Below are 14698 nucleotides of genomic sequence, written 5' to 3'. Positions count from 1 at the left end.
TTGCCCTAATATAAAGCTTTCCCGCCTATTAGTGTTCTTGACATGAGCAAATGTATTAGTATAGAGGTCAATCCTTCAATAGCATGTCTATGTTTCTTTTTTACGTTTAGATCCTTCCAACCTAATACTAGTATTTTTGATTTAACGGTAATTCGGCCCTACTTGATGTGAATTTTTCAGGATGAATGTGTACCCTACCCTTCAAACACATATGCGGTAATGTAAAAAAAATTCTGGATTCTGCTCGGCCAAGGTTTACATTGTCGGCGCACTCCTGCTCGTTCATTAATAGGCTTCAAAAACCCACAAAATTTGCGAAACCCATTTATGGCCTCTTTTCTTCAACGTGGGTGACTAAGCACCTTGAAGAAGAGAGGACAAAGATTGAACACGTGTAGTTGAAAATACTTGATTACTCCTTCCGATGTTTCTGGATCTTCATGAGATAAATGAAATAAAATTTATTTTGTTTTATTAAGTAAGTATTTTTAAATAAATCAGGGTAATAAGAAATACTTAAGGGACTGAGAGTTAATTGTCACAACTATCAACTGTCCGTAATCATAAGTCAAAGATCAGTTTATTACTTTAAAACTTTAAGATGAAAGTTTTAATTTTTCACTTTGGATTTCTTTCGTCTCGTTTAATTTTTATTTCTGTTTTATTTTATTTCTGCTAATTTTTTTGTGCAAACTCCTTCTTGTTGAACTGTTTTTCCGTGTTTGACATGAACATTAGCGAATGTGTGTAGTTTTCGAATTTTTGAGGCGTATTTCGATGCGATGTTTGAAACTACATTCGTCCCACCGACAGAAATTTTTCCAGACGTTGTTTGTGGTTGTAAAAGATGCCATAATTTCCACTCTTATTAGCTAAGAAACGAGTTTGAGGAAAGAAAAGACATATTTTTTGAACTCTTTTCTCAAGCAATAGTATGATTTTAGACTAAATTCCAGAAATTTTACTTCCTAATAATAGAAATTCAGAAAAGAGATGCAAACAGCAACAACAAAATTGTTGAGGTTTTTCCAGCAGCGATTTTACTAGGTTCTGTTTCGATAAGTAGATATATGGCTAGCAATTATTTTTCATTCTAGTTCCTTTAAATTGTAACTAGCATGAAAATTAAACTAACAACATGTAATCAATTAATCGGCTAATTGCTGTTTATCCTGATGAATGCTTCCCACACTTCACTTCCTCCTGGTTCAACAAGGAAAACACAGAAGCAACAAAGTCGTTTTGATGTGATGCATACGTGGGCTGTAGAACATAGCAACTTACCGCTACCATAGTGTTTCCTATTTCTTGAACGAAAGTTTGAATGATTGTCTCTAGAAAATTCCATGTGGATGGTTGGATGCTTTAAAGGATATTTTCATTGCAAGGCGTGGGAACTTCGTCAGGCAACTCCTCTGACTTCTGTTTGCTCTCTGATCCCCAGATTTTGTTCTTTTCCACCGTACTCTCTGCTTGGAAGACGTCATTATGCTGCTTGCCAATCGGGAAAACTCAGCACTGGAAATTTTTCCGAAGATCGCAAGATTTTTCTACATGAATAAAGGCATCACATTTCGACGTTTCACGCTTCAGTGCACACGAGTAGATCAAACATGCCACCAACATGGCTGGCGATTAAGTGCCCAGATCAGGTTTCGTGTGAGCCAGTAATCTTTCGTGATGCGACTTCCAAGACAGCTCTGACAACAGGAGAAGTACTTTTGGGAGCAAAATTACGATTTAGATCAATTTGAGGATGCAATTTTTCAAAGGAAATCTTCATCGGGCTTCACTTTAGTGTTGGCAGTGTTGCTCTGTAAATTTGTTTTGAGAGCTTTGACTCCTGAGGAATATCGCAAAAAATGTAATAGATGAAGCAAAATGCAGTTATCCTAATCTTCGTAATGTTCTTTGAAGTCAGGTCAGATAAACAGAAATTAGTTGATGGGAATCTACTGGACTCCTTTATTCGGAATACTTAAATCCTCAACTCGTCGATTCGTTTTTCTGAGGTTAAATATTTTAATTTTGAAAAATAGAAAAAAGTTGGACAATTATTCTTCTTAAAGGAAAGGAGAAAGGAAAAAATAAGGTTAGTTTAATGGTTTATGTTACATACGAAGAAATTTTGACCCAGTACATAGTCCTTTGCTGGACTGGACTTTCTTGCCAGATGTTCTTCTTAACACCAGTGTTACTGTAGTTCCTTATTTTCATCAATCATAGGCACTACAAAAAAAGCATTACAAAAATGCATTAAAGACCAACAAGAGCAATAAATTGTAGCGATAATATGTCCACGACTTCTTGTTAGTTTCCAAGGTAAAGTGCAACGCTTTTCTTTGAGAATTTCTGTCACGATGAGAGTGGCTTCGTTATATAAATGGAAATAAGCTTTGACGAATTTGGAAATCAGGTCCTCTTCCCCTTTTACTTTTTATCCGAGTAACCAAATGGACCAAGTACAGAGTTTACTACGATAAACCTGAAGTATAGTTTCGATAAACTGGAAAACACGAAACCTTCGCATTTCTTCTCTAATTAATTTTTTTTCAAAGAAATAACTGGAACAATAATATAAATGATTTATTTATTAGCGCACATTAAATGTTATATAAATAATTAGAAAAAAGGAGATTTCTAAAGTTATTTCTTTCGTCTGATTCATGGAACAAACGAACATCATAAAGGCTGAGAACATTTTGCGAAATTGCAGCAAATTGTTGAATGTTATCTTCCCACTGTTATGTAAGCAATTAAACGAACTGATAGAATCGCAACGGTTCAAAATCACCTTTAAATTATTGCCATCTACCTGTCTCTTGTGAAGAAAAACTCTGTGAATTAAGGACAACTAGTGTCTGGAATATCAATATCTTCTCTCTTTAAAAGTAAACGCATTTTCTTTCATCGACAAGTACTGAATCAGGCGTATGTAGCGGAAGCACATATTATGTACAGATACTGTGGTCGAAAAAATAACAAAAAGGTTTACTTTGATTGTGTACTACTTTTTAAGCAGAACCAAGATTGTTATTGATCTTTATTCTGGCTAACGTTTCGGCGTCGTTAGAAGTTAGAAAGTTGCTAGAGGCCTTAAGAGAAAATTTTAGGAAATTTCTGTTCCTGTGTTCTAGAATGTTCCGCAAAGACACCCAAACGGTTACACACCCTGATGTTCTTTTCACAATCGCCGATCATCGTCAGCGAAAAGAAAAACGTTCATCGTTCATCTGGCACATTCTCTGTTCCTTATCGTCTTCACACGATTACTTATGCTAACGCATTTGAGATGCGCGCGTCAGCTACAACATTCACTACGACACAAGATGTAATGTGGCTGAGGCTGGACTCTGAAAGTCCTCTTTACACTACTCCTTGTTGAAATGTTTTTGTTTTTGTTTACCGTATCAAAATCATACTCAATTTCCAATAAAACACAAGAAAACTGATCTGCTTTGAGTTGGCTTAGTAGTTTCGTTTTGATAGTGGATAAAGTTTGAAAAATTTCATTATGTCACCGTTACCTGTGGTTTTTTTTTCTCAAAATATAGCATTTGAATGTGGAGAAGACCAATACTTTGGCTTCCGGCGACATCTTTAACATTGGCTTATAAACAGTACTGCTAAGGGTCTTTTTCGTTTGATGTTATTGCGATTCAGCGCGATCTCCACTGATCATGTCTACACATCTCATTATTTACTCTAGAATATCAAAACACTTGAAAGAAATTTATAATCGTGCTTAATTTAAGATAGTCTCTAGGAGGATTTTGTTTTCAAATTAAATGTAAAATCCTGTACGTGACCAAGAGTTCTGTTTACATTGAGATCGCATGTCACCACAGCTCACGGTTTTCATTCCTGAAAAATGGTCAAACTCTTGGACTGTTTTGTAGTTTTTTAAAACATACTTTCAGATTTCTTCTTCATTTTATCTATCCTCACTCGTTTCTTTAATTTTTTTTATTGTTTGTGGATGCTTAAATTAAACAAAATATTTGTTCACATATTCATGTATATAATATGTCATATATATAATATATTTGGCGCCTAAAGACTTTTACGAGCCTTAACAAAGAAATAATAACAAATAATAGTCGGCCCAAAAAACACAAGAAAAGCTTTAAAAAACAGGAAGTCGTGAAAAATTACCATTGAAAAGTATTCAGTACTCCGATGAGCCGCGCTGCCGTTAAAGGATTAAGTTGAATAAATTCCTCTTTATATTCTTTTTTTTTCTCTCCTTTGAATTCTTTTCTGATCACAAAAGAAATTTAAGCTATTCGTGTTGTATAGTTGCTTCAATGATGTAAATAAATACTCGTTGTTTGAGATATTGCACGGTTTGGGAAAATAAACCTTCCCCGTCATTTCTCACGCAGCTAACAATTGGCTGGTTAATTGAAAGCAGGCATTACAATAAAACAAACATAAAATTCCCATATGCCTTTTTTGCTTACGTCCGAATCAGAATAAGAGCAAGTCGAGTTCATGCAGCAATGACTTACGGCACTTTTTGGCTCAGCTGCTTGGAAACAGCGATTTCGTTAAGAATTGCTCCGCGGTAACTAATTAAGTCTACTTGTACAAGCGCTATTTTTCTGTACAAGTGATTTGTAGTTCTTCTACATGTTGTTTTTGCAAACATTTATAAAAGTTATAAATATGTTAGACTCATTTGTTAAACTACACGTGGATGGAAGATTAGGATTTCTATTTTACAATAAAAGTAGAGTAGAGATAAATGTGCTTTAAAATCAGCATACCACGAGGTGTTGAGGTTATTATGGAGAAAAGGGTGACTGCGTACATTTCTTCCTAATTGCCGTGAAAAACGGCCCGGAGGATGCAGCGCGTGCAGAACGCTTGCGCGCTCCAGTCGAACTCGTTGAAGAAAGCAGCGCGCCGGAACGCTCGAGGCCGTGTCTTCCGGGTCGTTTTTTTGCGGCAATTAGGGAGAAATGGACGAAACCACCCCGGTTTCCATGATCCACTACCCCGTATACGGATACTCCTCCTGAAATCCGTACCGCCCCAAATTCGTGGTATGCTGCCTCTAAGTCGTATGTACTACGGAAATAACTTAACTCCCCTTATCGAGATCAGTGTTTTTTATGCGTGGATGCGGTATCGGATTTTTTTGGCTAGTAACCTCTGCAGGTGTGTTGAAACGTTATGGTGAAGCAGCGAACCATAACTTATTGAGAAATGTATTTGCGAGACAACCACACAAAATTTACAGTGCTAAAAAAACGTTTTAGATCTAAGTGGAGTTTTAAATACACAATAATTACAGCAATCAATTATAGTAATGTTTCTATGGCACCAATTTCTCCCACATAATCAACTGTGTACTTGAAGCTCTGCAGCCTTGCTTAATTCATCATCGGGCAGTTGTGACAGTATCACTTGTAACATTCCAGGAAAGGAGAACGCCATGAAACTCCAAATATTTGTGCGCTCCTGGATAGGAATTTTACAAGAAAACCGGTGATTCTTCCTCTCCCTCACCTCGAATTTTTCCTATACCACAAAACAATTTCTGTTAATAACTTTAAGTAGAACATAATATGAAGTTTAGTCCATTTTTGATTTTATTGCTGCGCTCAAAATCATCAGAAGATTTCTCGATTTTTTAACAAGCAAGTGTGCCCGAAGTATACATGATTTTGTAAACGCAGTTCCAGAGCTAATTCTTTTCCCTTTTTATTTCTATTCGGAAGCACAAACTTTACCATCCATTCACTTGAGCTTACATTTTCTACGGAAACAATAATTAGTTTTCGGGTGACATTTTTAAACAGTTCTGAACGACTATGATCAAATTTTTTTGGTAACTCACTTAACATGTAGCATTATTTAGTTGTTTACCTCCGTCCTCAATCTATTTATGTCCTCAGAAATCCAGTCAAACATTGTTGAATAAACACGTTCGTTTTTTTCTCATTCACTTTCATTTCCTCCTCTCTTTTTGTTCATTCTGAGTGTCTTTCAATAATGATTCATCCTACGATACATTGACAGCAGTTTTCTTTTCTGAAGAGTTCTATTTAGTCGAGTTTCTCAGTGCTGGACTGTAATGCCACGATGAACGGCAGCAGAGAAGTGGACTCGGCAGAGGACCTATGCACTTACAGCGAGCCGCACTATCTCTACGAGAGGTACCAGTTAAACTTGTTCCGAAAGATTATTTGTAAAGTTATTGCTGCAGTGCCCTCTCCTCTAACTGCCTAGGTGGTTACGCCTCAGTTTGTGGTTACTGCACGCAAAATCAGCTCACAATAACTACAATTGTTATTGTGAGCTGATAATCCAACGTACTAGTAGCTTTTGCACCCAAAATGTGCTCCGTGCACCTCTTTTTAGGGGAGAAACTACATTTCAGATAAAGACTTAGGTATTTCGCATTCACCTGAAAAGTTTACCCGTTTCTCACCCGTTTTTACGGGGTAACGGGCAGGCAGGGGAGAACAGAGGAAGAGAGGACTGATGTTCCTGCTTAGTTCTAATCTCTGAAGCATGTTTTCTAATCTCTTTTTTCCTCCTCCTTCTCGCCTTTTTCCAACTGTAAACTTAATTGTTATTCTAAATCTCTATTCGAGACGGATTCATCATGGAATGGTGAATTTCCATTTTCTAGCACGACAACTGTAGAATTTTATCTTTGTTAGCTTACGGAATACGACATATGCTGCAGACATCGACTGCGTTCAACCGGGCGACCGCCGCACATCTGCCGCAAATATTCTGCTTGTCACATACACATTCTCCATCGTCATTCTCTAATTTTTTGGTTTCTAATTCATCTTTGCTTCTAATTCACCCTCTTCTTCCTTTGTTTCCTTTTCTTATTTTTATGTGATGCATGCTATGTTATGTTTCTTATTTATAATATGAATATTCCTTGAAACAATTCTTCTGGTCCTTCTCAAATCACTCTCCACTCTCATAGCAATTTTTGTGGAATGTACAAAGCAACACATTACGCAAAGTAGAGTAGAACTTACGTAAACAGGATAAGTAAAACTGAAAGTTCTAATAATCTTGTTTATCGGATTTATGTCCATAAATTTGAAAAACTGAGAAAATTGCTAGCATACCAAGAGGATGGTGACACCATCGTTCTTGTTTGCACTCTTTGACTTTTTCTCTTTCTTTTATCTCAACAATACTTGCAAGACATATCCTCTACTGAAGTTTGATTTCTAAAAAGGTCAAGAATGTTCTTTTAGGTTCATTCTTGTGGCAATCGTAGGCACAACTTTGGCATTGGTCAACATCATAGAAAATATGTTCCTCTGTGTCATTCTCTTTGGCAGGTAAGATATCTCGACTTTTTCCCCTCTTCCTTAGCAATCCTTGCTCCTAGTCACATTTGTCTGAGTGCTAAGAAACTCGAAAGTGCAGACTGAGAAAGGGTTTTTATTTTTCAGAGCCTATTTCCGGGTTGGCGTCAATTTCTATGGTAGAGAGAGAGAGACAAGTTCTTGTAAATGTCCCAAAACCGAGAAACATTCTTTCACTTAGTTAGGAATTGGGGTCCTCTGCAGCGCAATATTCTGAATGAGAAAAAGTGCGGGAGTAATCGTAGAGCTACTGCGTAATACAGTCTCCGTAATTCATTACCCTACCTAACCTAAAGAAGAAAATTCAGGGCTGAACACCATTGAGAGAAACTGCTCCTCAGTAAACATGCAATTTCTAGACGATTTATCCAAGATTTGTTTTATCCATCACGTGTGTTGTTGGAATTGTGGATTAATTCTGCCTTCCCTCGCCCACACATGCGAGCAAAGCATGACGAGTGTTCTCAGATTAGCGGCGCAACTAAGTCGGACTTACGAATCTTCGTTTATTTTGAAAACAGCCGTAGGATTTAATGTAGTTTAACGTAGTCTGAGGAAACCACCATGAAGAAGATTCTCGATTTATTTTATTAATATAAGAGACATACCACGACTTTGACGTGATGAGGAAATCCCACGGTAAAAACTAGAGGCTGTAGACTGTGCTGACTGAGGGGTGTAGATTGCGGATCCGGGTTCAGATTGGCTCAAGACTCAAATCTTCCTGATCGCTGTAGAAAAACGCGGTGGATGATGTCGCTTTTTACGACGATTTATGTTGCGGCGCGCCACTCTCGTGCACGCGCCGCATCCACGTGCGAGCAGTCCAGGACTGATGAGGTCCTCTCTATTCGAGAAAACCAACAAATATTCTACTAAGGGGGCCAGAACATGTACATAGAGAGGCGTTCTCACGTACTTCGTAAGAACTATACTGCCTTTCACGCCTTTTTGAAAGATGATCAGGGACAGGAGAGCGGAAAAACCCTTGATTTTGCAGCCTACAACCCCTCTCTAACTTTCCTTTCCTCTATGTCAGATTTAATAAAAGAAATAGTTTCATAAACAATATTCTTTATGGTTGCTTTCCTTTGTTTACGGTTCACATACCTCACACTTTTTGTTGCTTCTTTAAGTCAAACATCGCTCATGGATGAATTTTCGCCGGGCCGAAAATTGGAGCAAGATATCTGGCTTCTATATAAGCTACATAATCGTCCTCTAACAGTTCAGTTTTGGAACAACCAATTTAAAAAAAAAAACCTTGGCGAAATGTTTAGGTTTTCGATTCCCTAACCAGCGGCGAAAATCAAATGATGTCGCAGAAAGCGCAATTTATGCTAAGAAAAACACTACACGTCAAATCAACTCGATATGCAGTACTGAACTTGGTTCTAAGGAAAATGAAGAAATTCTCTGAGATGCGGTCCGAGGCAACGAAGCAAAATAATGGAAAAAGTTTGCCGAAAAAATAGATGTTTTCGAGCAGGATTTGACTCTTGAAGGGTTTTCACTGCAAAATGCAACAAGTGTAGGTTTCGCAGAGGGTTCTTCTGTGGACTTGGAACAAATGTGCGAACGACAAAAAGTTTATCTTCCTTTTTGAAAAGAAAACGATATTATCTTTTGGTGTTTCCGATGCATTAGATTGAAACTACGAAAAACGAGCTTATTTGATCTTAATCGGCTGCACACAGCACCACTCAAACACAAATTGACACTTTTGCCCCGGTTATAACTACATGTAAGCCACCTAAAATCCATGAATAGCTAGACAGATTTTCTCGACTTCGAATATTCGAAGCTCGAGAAAATCTGCGTATTCGTGGAAACAGATATTGAAAGATAATTAGTCGAACAACCAATTTTGTGAAATTTTTTGAGAATTTGAATGCCCGAAATCATCCAGTTCTTATCCGAGTGCTGAAGTTTCAAATACTAGAATAATATTACTATTACTTCTTCTTATAGGTCAAAGAACACGATAAAAAGGAAATCATGTCTGTAAAAAAAACTACAAGAATAGAAACACGAATAAAGTAAGAAAGTCTGTCGTACTATCATCAGTCCTTTCAAAAATAGAAATGTTAGAAAACAATGAAAGAGGGATTAATAGCCGATCACTCAGGAAATCCTATCGCTCTTCACACTGTCTCTACCTGGCGCTGCTTGCCTTCTTTGACATCTTCATTGCTGGTGCCTATATTCCTCTGATGAGCCTCAATATGCTTGTTGATTATTGGAAATCAGTTGTACTTTTACGAGCATGGTAAGTGCTTTTCCTCTCTTTTTCACTGTGCTTTAAATATTTTCGTAGATAGTAGCTGTTAAAGTATTATTATTCCTCAACCGAATAGACCGAATCTGGTATTCGGTTGAGGAATAATACTTTAAACGGTTTTAATTTATAAATGCACCTCGATATAAAAAAAGCTCCAATATTTCACTCAATTTGAATAACATATTCCACAAAATAGTTTGTTTTGATTCCCTAAATTCATTGATTTTACCACTTTTTGAATTTTCGTTTTGTAAAATAATTTTCAATTTTTTCCAAAAAAACAAATGTGGAAAAAGTGTTCTTGAGAGTATTCGCTGGTCGTTTTTAAATTAGAAGAGTAGAGAACCGAAAATGCATGTGAGATTGCGCTGCGCATGAAAACCATCGGAAGAGACATGAAAACTGTTCCAGAAACAAAAGAAAACTTGAGAAAAACTACACTAGGCAAAACTCAAATCGATGAACTTTTTGAACATTGGGAGAAGGCCATGAGCACCAATATAAAGTGAATAACTGGCTGATTTCTTGTAGTCTTTTGTTGTTCGAAATAATTCTTTTTAAAAAGCTTAAAGAACAGCTCCTTAATCCAGTACATAATTTCCAGGTTTGCCTACATGATACCAATGATCACCGTTTCTCATATTGCAATGACTGCTTCCTCTTTCCTTATGGTCGCTGCCAGTTTTGAACGATACTGTGTGACAGTTCGTCCGCACTGCACGAAGTTTCTCAATCGAAACAGGTAACAGCAGCAACCTTCATTCTTCCAGGATTTTAATGGTGCTTTTTCGCGTAGACTTTCATAAGTGTTTTCTCAATTTTTCAACATCGTTCTTTTCTGATCACTAAAAGTAAGTGGGAATTAGCAAAACTTGTGGTCAGATTGTCTGAGAAACAGCGCAGCGCAGAACTAACCGCTGCGGATCTTTCTGCTCCTTCCTTACTGTTAGTAGTAAATTAATCCCCTACAATTTTTCATTTTGATTTTCCAAAGTCACAGGCCAAGGTTATGATGTTGTTGCGTAGGCGATTGGGCCTGTGGTGGGACCCTCAAAAGACGAGTCGTTTTGACCCGACTGTATTGTATGTTTATTTTCTGCAACGTGTATCAATGTCACTATTTAGCACAACATTCTCCGAGGATTCATCCAGAAAATTATCGGAACTTGAGTGCAAGCCGAAAGGGGACAAAACTAAGAGGCGGCATGGTCTTTCAAATAAAAGGCGGCGTCTCACAAAATTGACGTGGATCGGAGGCCTCAAGGAGAACGTAGAGTTTGTCTTGTACAAGAGATTGCGAATATGAGTGTATGGCTGCTCTATTCCTCCTAATGGTCCTGAAAAAATGGCGTGAGGACCGTTTTAGAGCCGAAGAGTTACGTTAGAACGCACACTCTTGTACACGCTCCGGTCTTATCAGCAGCTTATTCATTGCTTTTACTTGAGTATGGTGGTAAGGAGGCATTCTTGATCTTTAACAGCTCTCTCGCGGATGCGGAGCGTGTGCAAGGCGCGTTGCAAATGATTTCGTAGGAAAGAACGACACCTTCCACGCGGTTTTTGGTGGGGAAATGATTGATGGTTGGGGAAAAGCGCTGGTCGTGACCACGCTTGTTCCCATGATCTGCAGCCCAAACTCGGTACGGTTTCCCTGAGGTTTCCGTACTACGTCAATCCCGTGGTACGCTGCCTTTAAGTTGCAATCAATCGAAATAAGAAAACAGAGCAAACTCCTCAAGTATTTATTTAAAAAAAGGTTTTGAAGTCAGTGTGAGAATTCATCTTGTTAGAACATTAAAGACTGATCTTTAAAAAACGCACTGTTTATGTTATGCTTGATATTGATGACTTTAATTGTGACTTTAATCTCTTAACATTCGTATCGAACTGCAAGTTCTTTTACCATCCGCAAAAAGTTTCTCAGTAATAAAACTTTGTTTGTGGAACGTTATATACTGATCTTAGGAAAAAAAGACGTTTGGTTCCCCATAATTTCTCTTCATTTCGAGGATCGAATCTTTGAAAACCGATTTTTCTGAGCTATTCCTCACTGTTTTTCTTCTGTTTCAGGAACCGTATCGCGGCAGCAGCTGTATTTCTGGGTATTGCTACCAAATGCACTCATCCATTTGAGTTTGAGGTGGGTGTCCATGGCTGCACTGCCTTGTCCATCAGCGATCCCATGTAATCGGCAGCGAATTCAATTTCTACCGCCGCCTTTTCTTAAATGAGAAAGGCAAACAAGTTTAAGAGAACGACTGCTGGAGGGGTTGAGGGTTACTGAGTGGGTGAGTACATCTAAAAGATTACAGATCACATACGTACCCGAATGTCTTGGCACAATGAATGAATATAACCTTGGACTGTCCCCTCTTGCTATGGATGAGGTTTATAACGCATACTGGCGAATATGGTAAGCACATTCACGTCCGACGGTGATACCTTTCAACCCATCTTGTTGTTTATAGGTTCCGCTCGGTCTTTACCATTTTGTTACCATTTTTCTTACTCGCCTTCATGAACATTCGCATAGTTCTCGTTATTCAGAGGACTGAATTCCAGTTTCTTAGTGCTCAAAAGCTCAGTGACGCTAAAAGAAAGGTAATAATTAGAAGAAATCAAGTATACAATCTCTAAGGTCGAATGTGATGAATTTTCAAATTGAATTCAAGATTTATTCAAATCAAATTGATCAAATTTGTGTGTGTGCGTGTCTTTTTCTGCTACAGCTTACCTCAATTGCCTACATTTCGAAAAGAAAGGAAATATTTGGAATCGATATCTCACATTCTGCCCAGTGTAAATTTAGAGTGAATTGGTTTCCAGGAATAAAATCCCAAAATTTTTTCAAACTCGCTTACTTTTGAAGGCCTTACTGGCCTTACTTTGGCCTAAAGCCTGTTGGGAACTTATTCTAACTTAATTGCAGTCACGTGTACGAGCTGCAACGCGGACGCTTGTCTTCGTCGTCGCCACCTATTTGCTTTCAAATATCCTTAACGTAATCATTACGATTTGGGAATATATCGATTATGAATCGATCACTGTCACCTTCAACACTTTCTACTTGTTTGCTGTGGATGTGGTAAGAATTATTTATAGGATATTTATAGAATATTTATATTTATAGAATTATTTATAATTAGGTTTCAAGGAAGAAATATTGAGGTTCCTCCTCCTGATTCCTTCCCAATCTACTCCTATTTCATTCTAGTTTATCAACTATCAATCACCCGAAAATTACAGCCTCGGCAGTTGACCATGAAACTAGTTTTTTGGTGTATCACTGATTCCGATGGCATCCTGCACTTCAGGTTTCTCTTCTGACGATATTCGCAGGCGCTCTACGACTTCCTATTTATGTATGCTGTCAATCGGAGCTGAGGAAAGAGTTTGGAGCAAAACTAAAGAGGATTTGCTACAGAAGCTCCTACAAGGTATTCAAGTTATAATATCCTCCACTTTCTTCACTAACATAATCTTCCAAAATAAAGATTATTTCCGATAAAATCATACGATCACTTACTGCGGTCCTGGAAAAAAAGACTTCTTCTCTTTTATATGGTTACCAGCATGTTGGAAACATCTTCGTTACTTTTCTAAGACCATAAATTAGTTCATCACCAAATGAAGTTTTTCTTGAAATCTGCTAAAGAATGCATACAACTAAAAACTAACGTTTTGAGTTCCATAATGAACACTCCTGACATGTCTTACTATTATGTGTGTCATAGAAGACAAATTTTAATGAACCTGAGTTTATTATGTAGTTTAAATGCTTGCATTGTAAATCAACTCATAAATTAGCTTGGCCACACAACTACGCATCTCAAGATCCCATTTCTCAAGCTGGTTAGCATCTATACTTTTGGTTATTACTAAAAGAGAAGCATGTAAACAACGCAAATCATTGTTCTGGATCAACTACACTCGCTGATCCACAAATCAGCCAAAACAGTTTGAAAAAAGAGAAAATCAAATATATTCCAAGTTGTGCCGCATGAAGTTACAAAGAAAAGGGGAGAAAATCAGATGTGCTAGGTCTTTTCTAGCCTAACAGTTTTACAGTAGGCCAAAACGACCTGATGTTCGGTGCAGTTGCGCACAAAATGGCGCAGTGGAGTTGGCGGATGTGATCGAGATGGGAACTTCGCTTACTCCACGCGTTATTTCACTTACTTAGTAAAATCCCACCTCCAACACAACCAGTTACGCACCTGCTTCGACCTTAGGTACAGTTGGGTCAAAACGACATGTAGCTTGGCGCATTTGCGTAAGCACCAGCGCTCAAAGCGATGGAGTCAGTGGCTACGATCGAGCCGAGCCTCGCGCAAGCTCCACTCATCTCATCAGTCGGAGCGATTGTTTTAGCTCGAGTTCTGAGTTATGAGCACTTATGGGCAGCGGTTGTTGATGGGTAGTGTGAATTGTTCATCAAATGCCTGCTCCCACGCTAACGGCCATGCGTTCCGAGCAAAATTTGATATCTCAGATTCATCGCTCTTTATTGTTCCATTCTGCTTCCGAATGATTTACAGCATTTCACTGCGTACGGTTGACTAGAAATCGTTGAATAAGTGGCCGCATACGTACATAGTTTGCACCGGAATGGAAGTGTTTTAGTGCACTGTGCAACCAAGTAAAAACGAAGTGACTTCTAATGCAATTACGGTGTGATATAGGACGGTGGAGCTGAGCCCCACAGCCTGACTTAGGCTAATGAGGATCTCACCCCCAGTGCAACTGCATATACAACTGCACGACAAGTCAGGCCAACAGTGCTTTTGATGATACGCCTTCCTTACTCCCTTAACTTTTAATTCAATGAATATGTAATGAGCCCACACTTCAGGGATACAACCAGACCGTCATGACACCCATTGGAACGTTGGACGACGCACAACGGGAAGAATGTGAACTTCAAGATAGTCATGCCGAGGACCAGGAGGATGGATCAACCCCACCAGCTTATCCAAATTTTTTCTTCAGATTTGGCACTGGTCTCCTAGCAGATCATTCCGATAACGATTCCAATTGTAATGTAATCAAGAATGACATGTGTATATAA

At 38.2% G+C, this 14698-nt stretch overlaps 1 protein-coding gene across 2 annotated transcripts; it reads left to right on the top strand.

Moving 5' to 3' along the window:
* Positions 1–6090: 6090 nt before the first annotated feature.
* On the top strand, positions 6091–14698 carry RB195_014998 (uncharacterized protein; the record flags this gene model as incomplete). 2 transcript variants are annotated; one of them, XM_013437327.2, is made up of 10 exons in its annotated part: positions 6091–6164; positions 7236–7322; positions 9478–9618; positions 10235–10372; positions 11701–11770; positions 11943–12043; positions 12099–12231; positions 12560–12715; positions 12945–13067; positions 14483–14698. In XM_013437327.2, the coding sequence occupies 10 exons, from the start codon at positions 6091–6093 to the stop codon at positions 14696–14698; spliced, it is 1239 nt and encodes a 412-aa protein (XP_013292781.2). The 2 variants fall into 2 exon arrangements, with proteins under 2 accessions (XP_013292781.2, XP_064061386.1); XM_064205505.1 differs by lacking the exons at positions 6091–6164; positions 7236–7322; positions 9478–9618; positions 10235–10372 and adding an exon at positions 10742–10905.

The sequence above is a fragment of the Necator americanus genome, chromosome V (genome assembly GCF_031761385.1).
Source record: "Necator americanus strain Aroian chromosome V, whole genome shotgun sequence".
Classification (NCBI taxonomy): domain Eukaryota; kingdom Metazoa; phylum Nematoda; class Chromadorea; order Rhabditida; family Ancylostomatidae; genus Necator; species Necator americanus.
This window is presented reverse-complemented; position numbering and strand designations above follow the sequence as displayed.